The 19096-nt window shown below is 39.6% G+C and overlaps 2 protein-coding genes across 2 annotated transcripts; both read left to right on the top strand.

Moving 5' to 3' along the window:
• The first annotated feature begins 1446 nt into the window (after positions 1–1446).
• On the top strand, positions 1447–12016 carry LOC102981408 (RB-associated KRAB zinc finger protein). The gene is made up of 5 exons (XM_055090856.1): positions 1447–1503; positions 8441–8567; positions 8829–8924; positions 11777–11950; positions 12000–12016. The coding sequence occupies exons 1-5, from the start codon at positions 1489–1491 to the stop codon at positions 12014–12016; spliced, it is 429 nt and encodes a 142-aa protein (XP_054946831.1). The 5' UTR covers positions 1447–1488.
• LOC114487678 (zinc finger protein 239-like) lies at positions 12015–13635 on the top strand. The gene has a single exon (XM_028499127.2). The coding sequence runs from the start codon at positions 12475–12477 to the stop codon at positions 13552–13554; it is 1080 nt and encodes a 359-aa protein (XP_028354928.1). The 5' UTR covers positions 12015–12474; the 3' UTR covers positions 13555–13635.
• Positions 13636–19096: the final 5461 nt, after the last annotated feature.

Raw genomic sequence — 19096 nt, forward strand, 5'->3', positions numbered from 1 at the left:
CTAGCTTTGTATTATTCGTAAGTGGTGGAACCAAAAGGTGCATCGGGGCCCCTGCCTCCCCAGCCACTGTTCTGCCCACTGCATCTCAGTTAAGTCAAAACAAGTGTCTTAGTAAAACATCCTTTGAAGACACCGGAACCAAAGGAGAATAAATCCCTTTTTAAAAAAATAGACTTGTTAAAGCACCCCTATCCCTGTTGTCAGAATTTCCTATTAATTCTTTAACTTCACGGAGTTAAAAATATCAGTAGAATTTCTATCAAGTTTTGGTTGTTGCATCATTTTATACACTTTTTTAAATGGAAATATTCAAAACATACAACAGTAAAGAAAATAATGTGACTCTATATACTTGTCACAGCTTCAGCAATTATCAACATATATATCCTCCCTGCCACCAACATGCATGCGTGCATACACTTTCCCCCTCCACCTTCCTCTACTGGATTATTATTATTTTTAATTAATTAATTAATTAATTTTTTTTTAGCTGCTTTGGGTCTTCGTTCCTGCGTGCTAGCTTCTCTAGTTGCGGTGAGCGGGGGCTACTCTTCGTTGCGGTGAGCGGGCTTCTCATTGCAGTGGCTTCTCTCGTTGCGGAGCACGGGCTCTAGGCGCACGGGCTTCAGTAGCTGTGGCTCACAGGCTCTAGAGCGCAGGCTCAGTAGCTGTGGTGCACGGGCTTAGTTGCTTCGCGGCAGGTGGGATCTTCCCGGACCAGGGCTCAAACCCATGTCCCCTGCCTTGGCAGGTGGATTCTCAACCAATACGCCACCAGGGAAGCCCTCTACTGGATTATTTTAATGTAAATCCCAGACATCAAAAACTTCAGAAATGTAACAGGTTTAATAACAGCCAGAAGCAAAGCATGGCATCCTTGCTATGCTATCTGGGTTTAACCAGGTCTTTCTTAGTTGGATTTTACCTTATTTTATATTTGTCTGATATTAAATCAAAGAAGGCTATAAATTGTAAGAAACCAATAAGGAGGGCTTCCCTGGTGGCACAGTGGTTGAGAGTCCGCCTGCCGATGCAGGGGATGCGGGTTCATGCCCCGGTCCGGGAGGATCCCACATGCCGCGGAGTGGCTGGGCCCATGAGCCATGGCCGCTGAGCCTGCGCGTCCGGAGCCTGTGCTCCGCAACGGGAGAGGCCACAACAGTGAGAGGCCCGCATACTGCAAAAAAAAAAAAAAAGAAAAAAGAAACCAATAAGGAAAAAATATTTGCTCTCCACAATGAAAAGCCTACTTCTTTTAGCTCCCCCTGGTTATACCAGGGTTGCAAGAGTCCCCTCAGCATGCCTGCCCCTTCTGAAAGGTCAGAGACAATCTCCCACCATGTGACCGTCAGCTAATACGTGGGGATTTCTAGGCAAGTGCTATAAGGACCTTCAAGGTTGATCATATTTCTCACAATTTCTTTGCTCTTTCCCTTTCCTTCAGCTCTGCCTTCACAGTTCTCTAAACTTTCCCAGGAGCAGGAGAAAATGAACACAGCCCAGGTGAGTTGTTTACTTATTGCTCAATATTTTTCAGTGACATCTAAGAGTTGCTTTGCATTTTTAATAACCATGCTTTCTTGTCAATTGTCCTTCTTCATTTTTTCATTTCCCAACGTTTTCCTGTTTTATTATTTTACTTTCTTTCTTTCTTCTTCTACTGGTTTTGAAGGTCTACATTTTATTTTTATTCCATTATTACCTTTGATGTGTTTAACACATATGTGAACACATTTTTCTACCAACAGCAGGAATCATTTTCATCTGTAGTTTCATCCAAATAAGATACACTCCTCCCTTACCTCGGGCTTTGTGGAAATGCTCTGAATATTTTTTTTCATTTTCTCTTTACATAATAATTATGTATTCTTAGAATTCTTTGTTAACAATCGTATCACATCTTCTAGCTACTTGAACAATAATGATTTCAATTCTAATATACATTTCCTGCTTATTTTTGCTGTCCCAAGTTTGAAGATAGTGACAGAATTATAATAATCAGTTATAATATTACCTACAATTTAGGGCTGCTTATTATGCTCCAGTCACTCTTAAATTCCTTACCTGGATTAGCTCATATAATTCTGACAACAGCATTAGGAGGTAGGCACTTTTATTATCCCCTTTTCACTGAAGTAAAAGTAAATAACTTCTCAAGAGCTTGTAACTGCAGTCATTCTAAGGATACATCATTAGAAATTTGGCCGGATGGAGACCTGGAGTCCAAGTACACTGCAAACTTTCCACCCTTTCTTGGGAGTAAGTTATCATCTGCTTGTGTTCCAGCCAGCCCAAGATCTTGGAATGGGAGATCTCTTAGGCCTAGGGTTGCCACATAAGACATAGGACGTATAAAATAAAGTAAATCTTGCATGGGACATACTTATACAAAGAATGTAATGGTTGCTTATGTGAAATTCGAATTTAACTGAGAGCCCTGTATTTTTATTTACTAAATCTGGGAACCCTGCTTAGGTAGAAAGACAGTTTGAGGTGCCTTCTGCTGACCTCTTCTCTGGCAGCCCCAGCCCATCCAGAGGACCAGCCATTCTGTCTTCAATGGCTGATTTTATTACCTGACTCCAGATGGCCTGTTGTTGAACTAGGCATGGCCTGCTTCAGCATCACTGTCAATCACGGTAACAGCTCCTCTTCCAAAGTTTCAGGAATCCTCAGGCTTGGTACCCACAATATGAAGCTTTGTCCAAAAATGTAAAATCTTTGCCTGCGTACCCTTCATAAATAACTTTCAAAAGATGTTTCCTGTTGCGTTAGCTCCATGCACGCTTCCCTTTCACAGTCTGTAAGTCACCCACCCTCTCTGGCTGTACCAAGAACCAGTTCCTGTAGCTCTGTCTGTCCACCGCAATTTCCGCATGGTACGCATTCTTTCCCAGATTCTGCTGAGTTTTGATAGAGGCCTCTGGAGTGGTCTACAGAATCACTATGTGGTTATACACCTTCTGAGTCTGGGTATCTGAAAGGGCCTTTATTCTGCCCCACTCTATGAATGATTGACTGGTTATAGAATTTGGGGTTGAAATCCCTTTCCTTCAGAAGATTATAGATGATCTGCATTATCTCCTAGTATTTGGGGAGACGGAGGAGAAGTTGTGTGGCAGCTTGATTCTCATTCCTTTGTAGTAACCGGTTTTATTTTTTCTTCTTGCAAGTTTTTCATTATCCTTGGGCTTCAGATATTTCCGCAGGCAGTGTGTCTGGCTGCCTGTCTTTTTTCAGAGTGCCTGCTTGGTAATTGGATGGATCCTATGGAGATGAAGACTGACTTGCTCTGGGACATTTTCGGTTCTTTCTATGATTATTTCCTTCCCTCTACCCTCTTTGTTCCTGCCACCCAGAAATCCCATGAGACGGTCAGTGCCTCTCCCCAGTCGGCCCTCTGTGCTCCTTTACTTTCATCATTTCCATTTTTCTCTGTTTTTATTCTATGCGTTGAGAGATTTGCTCATTTTTGTCATTTGGGTCATTTTGTTTTCAAGTCTTATCTTAAGAGTTTTTGGGTTTTTTGTTGTTCTAAGTCAGCAAAAGAATATTTAATATCTGTATCCTTTTTCTGTGTTCATAGCCGACTTTTCTCCTTTTAGGGAAATAAGACTCTCATATATGATTTGCAGACACCAATGGGAATACTTAAAAATTATTCTCTTCAGTATCTTTACTTACATTTGTTTTCATAGTCTTCAGTCTGTTGGTCTTGGTACTTATCTTTCAGGCTGTTGCTTTTTACTGGCATTTAATTTGTTTAGCAGTCTTCAAATCTGTTATTCCTGATGCTTCTTTCTCAGATCGTTGTTTTCCCTCCAGCATCTGGACCCTTTGCTGTTTTCAGTGTGAAGAGAAAGGTAAAGACCTCATTAGATCAATGTAGGCAGCTGATGTGTGATGCTCAGCAAGGCAGAGGTCTGTTTCCTTGGCAAGATTTTCCTTTGAACGAAAGGACTGACGTGGAGCCTCTTATACGGATTATTGGGTTATGTGTACAGAACAGGCTTCACTTAGGCTCTCCAGAGAGGGACAAAGCTTGAGGGGACCCCCTTCCGCCTGCCAAAGGGGGTAGTGCCTTACCTGATGGCAGAGCATGATAGTCTGTTTCCCCAGAGTTGCCTTAAAACAAAAGCTGTGACCAAATCAGGGGACTAAGCACAGCACCCTGCTCCTCTCTTTGGATGCAAAGTTCACGCAGACACCTAGAGGCAGTTCCTTGCTTTTTTTTTTTTTTAAATTTTATTTTATACTGGAGTAGAGTTGACTAACAATGTTGTGTTAGTTTCAGGTGTACAGCAAAGTGATTTAGTTATACGTGTACATATATCTATTCTTTTTCAGATTCTTTTCCCATGTAGGTTATTACAGAGTGTTGAGTAGAGTTCCCTGTGCTATACAGCAAGTCCTTGTTGAAGTTCCTTGCTTTTTACAGGGAACTTTCTCCTGAGTGTTAACCCTCAGCCCACCCCTCCTGGGGGTCAGGAGTGTGGCAGCCATTCCGTGACTCACGTTCCCTGTTCTTCAGCCCAGAGCCCATCTCGGCTTCCAGCTGCAGCTGCTGCTGAGCTGGGAGGTCTCTCCGGGCTCTGAACAGAACTTGAGACTTTTGCACATTCTATGTTTGAATTAAGGGGCAAGCACAATGCCTCCAGTATCTGCCTCCTACTCTATATCTTCCAGAAGCTTCCTCTGCTCTGAGAAGTATATTGGTGTTTTTATGACTCTCCCTGCTGTAGTTTTGGAGGCGGAGGAGGTTAGGTTGTGCAGTCAAATCTTTTTCTCCTCCATGAAGCATACCCTGAAAACACTGAGATTTAACCCCCCTCCCCCTTGGTGACCTCACTCTACCTCATACACACATTTTTTCATGGTTCCTGTAATTTATTACTGCATGTCTATGTTTATGTAGAAAGTCCCATCATTCTGTAAACTCCTTAAAGACAGGACCAGTGTCACACATACACAATGGAATATTACTCAGCCATAAAAAAGAATGAAATCATGCCATTTGCAGCAACATGGATGGACCTAGAGATTATCATACTAAATGAAGTAAGTCAGAAAGACAAAGACAAAAACCATGTGATATCACTTATATGTAGAATCTAAAATATGACACAGATGAACTTATCTGCAAAACAGAAACAGACCCACAGACATAGAGAACAGACTTGTGGTTGCCAAGGGGGAGGGGGAGGGGGAGGGACGGATTGGGAGTTTGGGGTTAGCAGATGCAAACTATTATATATAGGATGGATAAACAACAAGGTCCTACTGTATAGAACAGGGAAGTATATTCAATATCCTGTGATAAACCATAATAGAAAAGAATGAAAAAGTATGTATATATATGTATAACTGAATCACTGTGCTGTACAGTAGAAATTTACACAACATTGTAAATCAACTATACTTCAATTAAATCAATTAAAAAAACAAAAAACAGGACAAGTGTCTAACCTTAGCATCCTCTATGGCTAGGACAATTGTAGGCCTGTAGAGGAACTCAGATTGTTTTATGAATCACCAACTAAAGATAGAGGCAGAGTATTTCTGGTATGATTTCTCTTTCTCCAACAAAATACAGGCAGACTTCATTTTATTGTACTTTGCTTTATTGAGCTTTGCAGATACTGCATTTTTTTTTTTTTTTTTTTTTTTTTTTTTTACAAATTGAAGGTTTGTGGCAACCCTGCATCAGGCAAGTCTATCGGTGCCATTTTTACAAAAGCATTTGCTCACTTCGTGTCTCTGTGTCACATTTTGGCAATTCTTGCAATATTTCAAACTTTTTCATTATTATTGTATTTGTTCGGGTGATCTGTGATCAGTGATCTTTTTTTTAACAAATTGAAGGTTTGTGGCAACCCTGCATCAGGCAAGTCTATCGGTGCCATTTTTACAAAAGCATTTGCTCACTTCGTGTCTCTGTGTCACATTTTGGCAATTCTTGCAATATTTCAAACTTTTTCATTATTATTGTATTTGTTCGGGTGATCTGTGATCAGTGATCTTTGATGTTACTATTATAATTGTTTTGGGGCACCACGAACTTTGCCCATATAAGACGGCAAACTTAATCTATAAATGTTTTGTGTGTTCTGACTGCTCCACTGACCAGCTCTTCCCCCATCTCTCTCCCTCTCCTTAGAACCCCCCATCCCCTGAGATACAACACTATTGAAATTAGGCCACTTAATAGCCCTACGGTGGCTTCTAAGTGTTCAAGTGAAAGGAACAGTTGAATGTTTCTCATTTAAAATCAAAAGCTAGAAATGATTAAGCTTAGCGAGGGAGGCATGTTGAAAGTTGAGACAGGCTGAAAGCTAGGCCTTTTGTGCCAAACAATTAGCCAAGTTGTGAATGCAAAGGAAAAGTTCTTGAAGGAAATTAGAAGTGCTACTTTAGTGAACACGCAAATGATAAGAAAGTGAAACAGCCTTATTGCTGATATGGAGAAAGTTTTAGTGGTTTGGATAGAAGATCAAAGCAGCCACAACATTTCCTTAAGCCAAAGACTAATCTAGAGAAAGACCCTAACTCTCTTCAATATTATGAAGGCTGAGAGAGGTCAGGAAGCTGCTCTCTAGGACTTTCATAGCTAGAGAGGAGAAGTCAATGCCTGGCTTCAAAGGACAGGCTGACTCTCTTGTTAGTGGCTAATGCAGCTGGTGACTTGAAGTTGAAGCCAGTGCTCATTTACCATTCTGAAAATCCTAAGACCCTTAAGAATTATGCTAAGTCTACTCTGCCTGGGCTCTATAAATGCAACAACAAAGCCTGGATGCCAGCACATCTGTTTATATCATGATTTCCTGAATATTTTAATCCCACTGTTGAGACCCACTGCACAAAAAAAAAAAAAAAAAAAAAAAGATTCCTTTCAAAATATTACTGCTCATTGACAATGCACCTGGTCACCCAGGAGCTATGATGGAGATGGACGACGAGATTAATGTTGTTCTCATGCCTGCTAACACAACATGCATTATGCAGCTCATGGAGCAAGGAGTAATTTCTTTAAGAAGTACACTTCATAAGGTGATAGCTGGGCTTCCCTGGTGGTGCAGTGGTTAAGAATCCGCCTGCCAATGCAGGGGACATGGGTTCAAGCCCTGGTCCGGGAAGATCCCACATGCCGCAGAGCAACTAATCCCGCGCGCCACAACTACTGAGCCTGCGCTCTAGAGCCCATGAGCCACAACTACTGAGCCCACGTGCCTACAGCCCGTGCTCTGCAACAAGAGAGGCCACCGAAATGAGAAGCCTGTGCACTACAATGAAAGAGTAGCCCCCGCTCGCCGCAACTAGAGAAAGCCTGTGCACAGCAACAAAGACCCAAAGCAGCCAAAAATAAATTAATTAATTTTTTAAAAATAAGGCGATAGCTGCTGTAGATAGGTATTCCTCTGATGGATCTGGGCAAAATAAATTGAAAACCTTTTGGAAACCATTTACCATTCTAGATGCCATGAAGAACATTTGTGATTCATGGGAAGAAGTCAACATATCAACATTAACAAGAGTTTGGAAGAAGTTGATTCCAACCCCCAAGGATGACTTTGAGGGGTTCAAGACTTCAGTGGAGGAAGTAACTTCAGGGGTGATGGAAATAGCAATAAGATTAAAATTAGAAGTGGTGCCTGAAGATGTGATTGAATTGCTGCCATCTCATGATAAAACTTTAGCAGATGAGGAGTTGCATCTTTTGGATGAGCAAAGAAAGTGGTTCCTTGAGATGGAATCTACTCCTGGGAAAGATGCTGCAAAGATTGTTGAAATGACAACAAAGGATTTAGAATATTATACATACTTAGTTGATATAGCAGTGGCAGGGTTTAAGAGGATTGACTCCGATTTTGAAACAAGTCCTACTGTGGGTAAAATGCTATCAAACAGCATTGCATGCTAAAAAGAGAAATCGTTCGTGAAAGGAAGAATCAATCAATGTGGCAAAATTCATTGTTGTCTTATTTTAAGAAATTGCCATGGTCACCTCAGCTCTCAGCAGCCACCACCCTGATCAGCCACCAACATCAAGGCTAGACCCTCCACCAGCAAAAAGATTACAACTTGCTGAAGGCTCGATTGTTATCATTTTTTTAGCAATAAAGTGTTTTTAAATTAAGGCATGTACGTTGCTTTTATAGATATAATGCTATTGCACACTTAGTAAATAGCATAAATATAATGTTTATATGCACTGAGAAACCCCCCAAAATTCGTGTGACTCGATTGCAGTAGTCTGGAACCAAACCTGCAATATCTCTGGGGTCTGCCTGTATAACATGATGGAAGGTATGGGGTAGACGACCTTTATAACATTTTCTGGTCAACTCTTTACAGTGAATACGGTAGGATCAGTACCCCCTACATATTTCCCGTGCCATCTGGTCTTGAGCACTGCAGACTGAGCAGCCTTGGGCTATTACAGGGATTGGTGTTGTTCGAGGATGTATCGGTGGACTTCACCCAGAAGGAGTGGCAGTTGCTGGACCGTACTCAGAGGCTCCTGTACAGGGATGTGATGCTGGAGAACTACGGGCACCTGGTGTCCCTGGGTAAGCCCAGCTTCCCGTGCAGCTCCCAACAGCATGCATTTCCTGTCTTAGGAACCAAGTCGCTGTAGCACATCATGCATTTTGGGTTTGAGATTTTAGATTCAAAAACCTTTTAGGGAACTTGAAAGGATATTGTATTCTCACCTCCCTAGTTAAAGGGTCCCCGTCATTCTACAGCTCCTAAATCTTCTCCCTTCTGATTCTTCAAAGGGCTTGACTGCTAAGCAACTTTGCCAAGTCCCATGACATTTCCCACAACAGGTCACTGTGTTTCCAAACCTGAGCTGATACTCAAGTTGGAACAAGAAGAAGAACCGTGGATATTAAAAGGACAACTCGCAAGTGAGAGCCACCCAGGTGAGTTAATGAGGTCACCTGGAAGGCAGCCGGGGGAAACTGTATCCAAAGTGGCCAGTTCGGGGGGTACTATCTTTGAAATGGGTTTTAGGAATCTCTTTTAGAGGCTCCAGACTTTTAGGTGTGACTAAAGGCAGATGACTACTATACCTTAGATATTAAGCTCCCATATATCACTCTCATATATAAATGCTCTTTGTTTTCTGTTTGAATTTATAAAGAGAGATTCGCTTGGTTTTTGTAGAATCCAGTTGCTGCCTTCATCATCCTAGACCTTTATTTCTCTGTTTTTCTCTCTGTTCAATAATGACCATCCTTTACGTTCCCTCCTGTGCCAAATGTTCTGTAAATATGCATTTATTGATGGATCATTTTATTCAATAAATATTTACAAAGCACCAGCTATGCACCAGTCATGTTCTAAGTCACAGGAGATACAAAAGCAAAGTCTCTGCTCCTATCAGTAGATCCAAATAGCAGATCCATATGTAACATGTCTGGTAGTAATTGGCACTCTGAGAAATTAAAGTCAGATGAAGGGGATGGAGACCAACAAGGAGTCCTTTTTCAGAAAGAAGTTAGGGAAGGCCTCTTTGAGGAGGTGGACATTTGAACAGGAGACTAGAATGGAGTCTTGAATGAAGGGATGGAGTGAGCGACGGGTTATCTGAGAGATTCCAGATCAAGGAACAGCAGATGCCAAGCCTCTGAGACAGGAGCATGCCTGGTGTAGTCAGAGAACAGCAAGGAAGTTGGTGGGACCAGAGTGGGTTCAGTGAGGAGAAAGCAGCAGATGATGTCAGAGAGTTAGCTAGAGGCACAGCTTTATAAGCCTGATAAGACTGAATTCTACTCTGAGTAAGATAGTAGGTAAGAGAAGAGGTCAGGGACGGCACCCTCGAGCATTACATTTGGAGGTCACGGAGACATAGGGCTCTAGCAAGAGAGACCAAGAAGGAGCACCCACTATGGTAGAGGGAGAATCAGGAGTCAGGGGTTTCCTAGGAGCCACGTGAAAAAAGTGTTTTTTAGAAGGAAAGAGTGAATTCCCAATATGCAGATGCAAATGTAGTCAGCATCGCCCTTTTTTTCCCCCTGTAAATTATCCAAAGGCCACAAGGAAAAAAATTTTAACATCAATTGCATTTTTTTAATAGGTTGGAGGCAGCTGAAATCCCAAACTTTAAAAAAAGTGAAAAAACTGCCAAAAGCAATGAAAGTCAGGCTTGTTCGCAAAAATAGAAAGTATTGTAGCTGTGGAAATAGTGTTAGAACATATTATACAGACAGTATTTACTTGCCGATTTTACCACAAATGGAACTTAAAGTGTTGAGATTTTTTTTTAACAGTGGTATAGTAGCATTACTCTGAAGGATATCTAGGTTCTGAGTAGAGCTAAGGACATAATATGTGCTAAGTGAAGACCATAAGAGTGTATTTATTGTTGGAAACACACAATTGATGGAATTAAATACCCTGGTCTGATAGGAGCTGACAATACTGTAGACTTGTGGGATGATCAGTTGAACATGTGTTGTGAATTTAGGTATAAAAATCTAGTATAAAGTCTAAGTATGAAAATCCAATATCAGATTTTTCTTGCTAGCATATTGGCTTCTATTTGTTTTATCTGCTACAGAAAAGTCTTAAGTTTTTAAGCATACAGCCAATGTTATTGCATAAAATGAAAATAGTAGAAGATAATAATAATCACTCATAGCAAAAATTTTTAAGACAAAGATTAATAAATAATAAAGGTCCTAAGACCAAGTCGAATAGCCAGGTGCTTGAGTTCTCACAAAAAAAGAGAAATCAGAGAGGAAGAAAAAAGGATGTGAAAGTAGACTTAAACAACAAGTTTTTACTGTATCGCACAGGGAACTATATTCAATATCTTGTAATAAACTATAATGGAAAAGAATTGAAAAAAAGAATATAGGTATATACATATGTATATGCATAACCGAATCACTTTGCTGTATACCTAAAATTAACACAATATTGTAAATAAACTATACTTCAGTATTTTAAAAGTGAAATTAAAAATTAGTATTGTGACAGGGCACAGTCAGTTGGTACAGTACATCAGCAGATTGAAAGAGGGAAAAGTAGAGTTGTCAATCAAGACAAATAACTATTGATTAGCTCTGATAGAATCAAATGATATGCAAGCATGGCTTATCCTCTATCTTTGCTCTGACCCTTCCCTTGATCACCCTTTAGTCTTCCTTGTCTCCCTACTCAGTGTCCCTTATCTTTAACCCATTCTTTTTTTTTTTTTTTTTTTTTTTGCGGTAAGCGGGCCTTTCACTGTTGTGGCCTCTCCCGTTGCGGAGCACAGGCTCCGGATGCGCAGGCTCAGCGGCCATGGCTCACGGGCCTAGCCGCTCCGCAGCATGTGGGATCTTCCCGGACCGGGGCACGAACCCGTGTCCCCTGCATTGGCAGGCAGACTCTCAACTGCTGCACCACCAGGGAAGCCCTGCCCCATTCTTTTAATACCCTCCCCTTGGATCAGTTGTTTTCCTGACATCCTTTGGACTCACTTCACCACTCCTTGTGTTTTATTTCAAACTCTCTACCCATTTTGAGGTAATTTTTGTAAAAAGCCAAAGCTACTTGTATTAATTTTCAGCTTTCTCTCCCTTTTTCTACTGCAGTATGTGTTTTTGTTATTGTTTTCATGTACCAGCTAAAAGAGTAGGATAAATATGTGCTTAGGAGTTCTTTCATCCCAGGAGACTGTGTCTGGAACCTAAGAATTAACTCAACTTAGGGCATTTGTATACAAGCCTATTCCTTAAGAAATGTGTTAAGATTTCTAATGTATGTTAATTTTTTATATTTCTAGAAGTCCAAAGAACCAATAACATGGAAGAGATAAGCCAAGAAAATGAAGACAAGTATTTGAGGCAAGGTTTATTCATCAACAACAAAACACTGACTGAGGAGAGAAATAAGACCTTCAGAGAAACACTTAATATGACCACAAATCCAGTGCCCTCAAAAAAAATATCCCATCAATGTGACCCATTTGTAACAAACTTGAAAAGTGTTTTTGAATTAGTTATTAGTAATAGAAGCAGTGTGAGAAAAAAATCTAATGATTTCAGTGGATGTGGATTCCTTACTACTGTGCATGAGAAAACCCATACAGGGAACAAGCCCGGTGAAAATGATCAAAAGAGGAAATCCCACAGACAAATTGAGGACTTTATTCAATGTAAGAAGAATTCAGCTTTGGAGCAATGTCTTGAATATAATCATTGTGAGAAAGCTTTTCACAGAAAAACAGCCTTTGTTGCATGTAAGAGAGCTCATACAGGAGAGAAACCCTCTGAAGGTAACAAATATGAACAAGCCTTCCTCCAAAAGTTAAAGCTTGGTGCTTGTCCAAGAACTCTTAAGGAAAGGAAACCACACGAATCCAGTAAAAATAGGAAATCCTCATGCTTGAAGTCAAAACGTGCACATCAGAGAGCTCACTGTGAATGTAACAAATTGGGGAAATCTTTTAGTGAGAAGTTGAACCTTACTCAACATCAGAGAATGCACACAGGAGGAAAACCTGATGAGTATAACAGAAGTGAAGAAGCCTTGCAGAGGTTATCCCACACTCAAAATGAGCGAACTCATACAGAAGAGAAAATCTATGACTGTAACCAGTGTGGGAAATCCTTCCACAAAAAGCCACACCTGACTCAACATCCAAGAACTCACATAACGGAAAAACCCAGTAAGTGTAATGATAGTGAGAGAGCTGTGAAAAAGGAGTCCTACCTTGCTCTAAAGCAGAGAATTAACACGAGCGAGAAAAGCTTTAAAGCTAGTAAGTGTGAGAAATCCTCCCACAAGACGTTGAAACTCAGTCAACATCAGAGAACGTGCTCAAGGGAACCAAATAATGAGTGTAGTGAAAGTGGGAGGGTCTTAAGTAAGCAATCACACCTCACTCAAAGTCAGAGGGCTTACAAAGGGAAGAAAACCTATGACTGTAATAAATGTGGGGACAGCTTCCCTAAGAAAACAGACCTTTCTCAACATCAGAGTGTGTACACAGGAAAAAAGCCCTATGAATGTAGTGAATGTGGGAAGTCCTTTTTTGTAAAGTCCAACCTCACTGAGCATCAGAGAACTCACACAGGAGAAAAACCCTACAAATGTCGTGAATGTGGAAAATCCTTCTGCCAGAAGTCGGCCCTCACCGTACATCAGAGAACTCACACGGGAGAGAAACCCTATAAATGTAATGAATGTGGGAAAACCTTCTGTGTGAAGTCAAACCTTACTCAACATCAAAGGACCCACACAGGAGAGAAACCCTATAAATGTAATGAATGCTGGAAATCTTTCTGCGTGAAATCCAACCTCATTGTACATCAGAGAACTCATACAGGAGAGAAACCCTACAGATGTCCCGAATGTGGGAAAACCTTCTATGAAAAGTCAGCCCTCACAAAACATCAGAGAATTCACACAGGGGAAAAACCCTATGAATGTAATGAATGTAGAAAAACCTTCAGCCAGAGGTCAGCCCTCACCAAACATCAAAGAAAAAAACATAAGAAGAAAACTCTCACCAATACTCTCCATGTGCAGAAGCCATCCTCTGCAGTTCATAGCCGTTGAACATCAGCAAAATCACAGGACAGAACCGCTTAGATGTCAACCAGTAGGAAAGTTTTTATCAATAGGTTAGAGCTAATTGGAATTAGAGAAGTGATATAGGAGCGAAATAGGAGCTCTCTATGAATGCTTTGATTGTGTGAAAGCTCTCAAGAAGTATTCAGAAATATGGAGGGCAAATGTATTATTTTAAGGAATATGGATAAAAATGTTCTTGTGGGAAAATGTTCTTGTGGAAATAGAAATCATATTTCAGATGTGATACCAAACTTGTTACAAAAAAAGATAATAAAATATTCAATTCTTAATAGAATGTGAAAGTGGAGCTTTTGTTGGAAATAAGTTAAGGTCATTGGCACAGCAGTGTTAAATATATATGTGAAGACCTTCTGATGTATATGGATAAGTATATAGTGCATGAGTGTATTATATAACATGAATTACGTGTATGTTGGATTTACATAGGGAACCCACCTCTCTCTGAATCTCAACAATACAGTATGTAAGTGAAAATTGAACAGTGACATAACCTGTGCCTCAACAATTGTACTTCTAGATACATACCCTAAAACAACTGGGCGTTCTAAAGGGTGTTTGGAAATACTGGGATGATTAGTTGTCACTATGATTGAGGGTGCTTCAGGCATTTAGTGTGTGGGAGGACCAAAGATACCCAATACCCTGCACCATGTCAGAGAAAGGACAGAAAAAGGGGCTCATCCAGGATGCCAGCAGTTTTCACAGGAAAACTTTGCACTAAAGAAACTCTTGCACATCCGCATCAACAGACATGTACAAGAAGGTTCATTGCAACCTTTCAGGGTTTTGTAATAACAATTGAAAAAAAGAGAAAGTAGCAAATGTCCATTAACAATAGACTAGATAAATATTGGTATGTTTATACAATGGGAATAACATACACCAATGAAAATGAACCTGTTTACATATCAAGATTGTTATCTTAAAACAATAATGTTTAATAAAAAAGGAAAATATAAATACCATGTTATTGCATTTATATAAAGTTCAAAAACAAAGAATTCAACAGTACACTGTTGAGGGATACATATATAAGTAGTAAAACTACAAAGGAAAGCCAGTGGATGGTTAACACAAAATCTAGGATAGCAGTTACATCTATGGAGGAAGGAGGGGCTTACAATTAGGGAGGAAGCTTTATTTTTCTTAAATGGGTCATGAGTGTACAAGTATTTCTTATTATTTTTCTTTATATTATATATGCATATATATATACATACATATTTCTGTTTATAAGCTATTTAATTTTCAAGAAACAGGTTGAAATAATTGCATTGTAATGTTAGCAAAAGTGGTGTTTCGGTGTAAAAATTAAGGTTAAGTTTTTTTTCTTTCATCTATTTTTCTGTATCCAAAATCTCCATAATGACTTTTTCAAGTAACCGTACCACTAGTCACTTGTGCTGGTATGATTGATTTTCTTGATTGTATTTTTCCCTTTGTTTCCTAGTAAAAAAAATTCTCCTAATTAAAAAAAAATACAATGAACATTGATGAAGATATAAAAAGTAAAGAAAGTGAAAAAGAAAATCAAAGTACAGTAAACATGGAAAAAATGAAAAAAAAATAAAATTATCACAGATAATGTGAACAAGTTGAATTCACACATCAAAGGCAGAGGAAGAAGTCAGTTACAAAACTGAATCCAACTATGTGTGGTTTACCAAAAAGTATCTAAAACCAGGTGACAAAGGAAATGGAAATTTGAAAGTTAAAGGATTGGGCAAAAGTGTGTGTGTGTGTGTGTGTGTGTGTGTGTGTGTGTGTGTGTGTGTTTTAATCCACTAAAGTGTAAGCACTTAAGGGCAAGTTCTGATTGTATCGTTTAATCCAACTGTGCTTTTAACCATTTGGTTCTTCAGCCTCTCATCAAAAATGACCTTGTAGGGGCATATCCATTGATATGAAAATATGTTCAAGTTAATGCCAGAAAATCCACAGGGAAGGGAAGGCCTGGAAACTTTGTGTGTTTTTTTGTTTTTGTTTTTGTTTTTTTTATTTTGGCTGCACCGAGCAGCTTGCAGGATCTTAGTTCGTCGGGATTGAACCCAGGCCACAGCAGTGAAAGCACGGAGTCCTAGCCACTGGACTGCCAGGGAACTCCCTAGTAGGAAGTTTAAGACACTCTTTTTGGCTTTATTTGGATTAATGAAGAGGGCACTGAGAGTGGGTAACTTGACTTTTAACCTTGACATTGCCCAATTTTATTAATCTTTAAAAAGGAAGAGGCAGGGACTTCCCTGGTGGTCCAGCTGGGATACTGCGTTCCCAGTGCAGGGGGCCCGGGTTCTATCCCTGGTCCGGGAACTAGATCCTGCATGCCACAACTAGAGGATCCTGCATGCCACAACTAGAGGATCCTGCATGCCACAACAAAGGTCCCGAGTGCTGCAACTAAGACCTGGTGCAGTCAAATAAATACATATTTTTTAAAAAATAAAAAGGAAGAGGCAGATTTAGGTAATACTATTGTCTTAGTCTGTTCAGACTGCTGTAACAATAGACAGGTGCTAATAAACAACAGAAATTGATTTCTCACAGTCCTGGAGGCTGGGAAGTTCAAGATCATGGCACCAGCAGATTCAGTGTCTGGTGAGGACTCACTTCCTGGTGCATAGACTGCTATCTCCTCACTGTGTCCTCATGTGGTGGAAGGGGTGAGGAGCTCTCTGGGGTCTCTTTTATAAGGGCACTAATCCCATTCAGGAGGGCTCCGCTCTCATGACCTAAGCATCTCTCAAAGGCCCCACCTCAATATCATCATAATATTGGGGGGCGTTCAGATTTCAACATACGAATTTTGGAGGGATACAAACAGTCCATAACAACTGTAAAGTTTTTCCAGTCTTATCATTCTAAACTTTGTATGTCAGTTTATGGGGCAATCAACACATACTTAGAGGCCAAAGGTGATGACCTGGAAAGGAGAGGAGAATAAAGCAAACACAGTGTATGTCTTTGGAGAGGATTAGAGATTGAATTTCCTTAGCTGGGTCTGATGATGCCCTCCTGCCTAGATTGTTCTCTCCCAGGCACCCAATAATAGGCCTTTTCTTATAGAGTCTGTCTCCTGCCAATCCCCTGAGCTCAGTTCACTTCTCTGAAAGTTGTCCTAAACCTTCCATTGTCATACAGTCCTGATACTCTCTAACAGACAGTAACACCATGCCAATTTTGCACACTCTGAACAGGAGGATCAAGAATTACTTCTGGCCCAGCTCCCTGCCTGAGGCCCTTCTACCTCTTTCCAGAGTATTGGTAAGAAGTCTCATTTCAGTGTGTGTGTGTGTGTCCCCTTGCTGGATTTTTTTTCCTGGAGTCTCCTAACATACAAGAGCTGGTGTATTATGTGCAGTCAGTATCTGGGCCCCAAGCACAACTTTGCTTTAGATGGAACCTCCACCCTGGTAACCAATGTCTGTCTCTAATGGCACCCACTGGCCCCTGGAATATCAAACCTAGCTTCTGACAAACTCAAACCAGAGCCACTAAGAACAACAACAAAAAACAAACAAACAAAAAACAGGCTGGAGAGTCCATGAGCCATCCTCAAGCTACAGGAATGTAGCTTGGCCTCAAACTCCAAAGAAACACCAAGATATTCCAGGAGTAGAAGGCAGGAGTCAGTTTTAATTCAACATTGGTTTCCTGGGGTCACTGAAGGGCATTTCATCAGGCTAAGTGTTCTGAAGAATTCAAAGACAGTTATTAAAATACATGTCTGGGTTTTAGGTGATGTGGTGTATTGAAAAGCCTCTAAAAAGACTGACAAAAAGAGAGATAAGGCATAAATTACTAATATCAGTAATGAAACGGGATATCATGCCAGACCCTGAAGACATCAAAATGATAATAGGGGAATCTGTGAACAACTTTTTTTGTATAAATGTGACAACTTAGGTTAAATAGACCAATTCCTCCAAAAATAAAAACTATCACAACTCACCCAATATGAAATAGAATTAAGGAAATTTAATTTGTAATTTTAAAACTCCCAAAAAGGAAATCTCCAGGCCCAGATGGTTTCACTAGAGAATTCTACCGAATGTTTAAAGCAGAAATAACACAAGTTCTACACATTTTGTTCCAGAAAATCAAGAAGAGAAAACACTTCCCTGTTCAGTTTATGAACTAGCATTCACTGATACCGAAACCAAAAAAAAAAAAAGAAAAGAAAAATTTAATACAGTACAAAAAAGGAAAAATACAGACCAATATTCCTCATGAATTAGGCACACAAATCCTTAACAAAATATTAGCAAATAGAATTATTTATTAATTATATGAAAAGACTTATATGAATATATGAAAAGAATTTTATACCATGGGATTTATTGCAAGGATACAAGGCTGATTCAATATTCAAAATCAATCAATGTAATCCACCAAAATCAATCAGTGTAATTAACAAACCAAAGAAATATCACATTATATCCACCAATGAAGAAAAAGTATTTGCCAAAATGTATTTGAAATTTATGACAAAACTCTCAGAAAAATAGAAATAGAGGGGAACTTGATAAAGAGCATCTATAAAAACCTACAGCTAACATTATACTTAATGGTGAAAGACTGGATGCCTCCCCCATAAGATCAGGAACAAGGGAAAGATATCTGCTCTCACCAGTCTTATTTAACATAGTGCTGGAAGTTCTAGCCACCACAGTAAGGCAAGAAAAGGAAATAAAATGCATACAGATCAGAAAAGAAAGAATAAAACTGTCCTATTTACAGATGACATGATTGTCTAAGAAGAAAATCCCAAGGAATCTACCAAAAACAAAAACAAAACAGAAAACCTCCTAGAACTAACAAGTGAGTTCAGGTTACAAGGTAAACATGCATTTCTATATGCCAGAAATGAACACATAGGTATCAAAATTTAAAATACAATATCACCTTTTAATTGCCCCAAAAATTATATAGTTAGGTGTAAACCTAACAAAACATGTCCAGACCTGCATGCTGAAAACTACAAAATGCTAATTGAAGAATATCTTAAAAAGTGGATAAACATACCACGTTCATGGATTGGAAAACTCAACACAGTAAAGATGCCAATTCTCCCCATATTGATATATAGGTTTAATGCAATCCCTATCTAAATTCCAGCAGGAATGTTTTTGTAAATATAAGCAAGATTATTCTAAAGTTTATGTGGAATGAGAAAGGAACTAGAATAGCTAAAACAATTTTGAAAAATAAGAATGAAATGGAATGATCAGTCTACTGATTTAAAGATTTATTATGTAGCTACAATGATCAGGACCGTGTGGTTTTTGTGGATGGATAGACATATAGATCAATGGAACATAATAGAGAACCCAGAAGTAGACCCACACAAATATGCCCAACTGGTTTTTTACAGAGGTGCAGAAGGAATTCAGTGGAGGAGAATAGACTTTTCAACAAATGATGCTGGAGCAGTTGGACAGCTATAGGTGAATAAATGAACCTCAACCTCTTGAGGAGGAGAGTGTGGGCTTTGGATTCAGACAAACCTGAC

This window comes from Physeter macrocephalus, chromosome 14 (genome assembly GCF_002837175.3).
Source record: "Physeter macrocephalus isolate SW-GA chromosome 14, ASM283717v5, whole genome shotgun sequence".
Taxonomy (NCBI): Eukaryota; Metazoa; Chordata; class Mammalia; order Artiodactyla; family Physeteridae; genus Physeter; species Physeter macrocephalus.

What these genes read in the sequence shown, in the direction of transcription:
- LOC102981408 (XM_055090856.1), top strand. An exon ending in CGGGCACCTGGTGTCCCTGG is followed by an intron (nt 8,568 to 8,828) that starts GTAAGCCCAGCT and finishes TTCCCACAACAG; the next exon opens with GTCACTGTGTTTCCAAACCT. An exon ending in CGCAAGTGAGAGCCACCCAG is followed by an intron (nt 8,925 to 11,776) that starts GTGAGTTAATGA and finishes TTATATTTCTAG; the next exon opens with AAGTCCAAAGAACCAATAAC.
- LOC114487678 (XM_028499127.2), top strand. Translation starts at nt 12,475, where the DNA reads ATGCACACAGGAGGAAAACCTGATGAGTATAACAGAAGTGAAGAAGCC.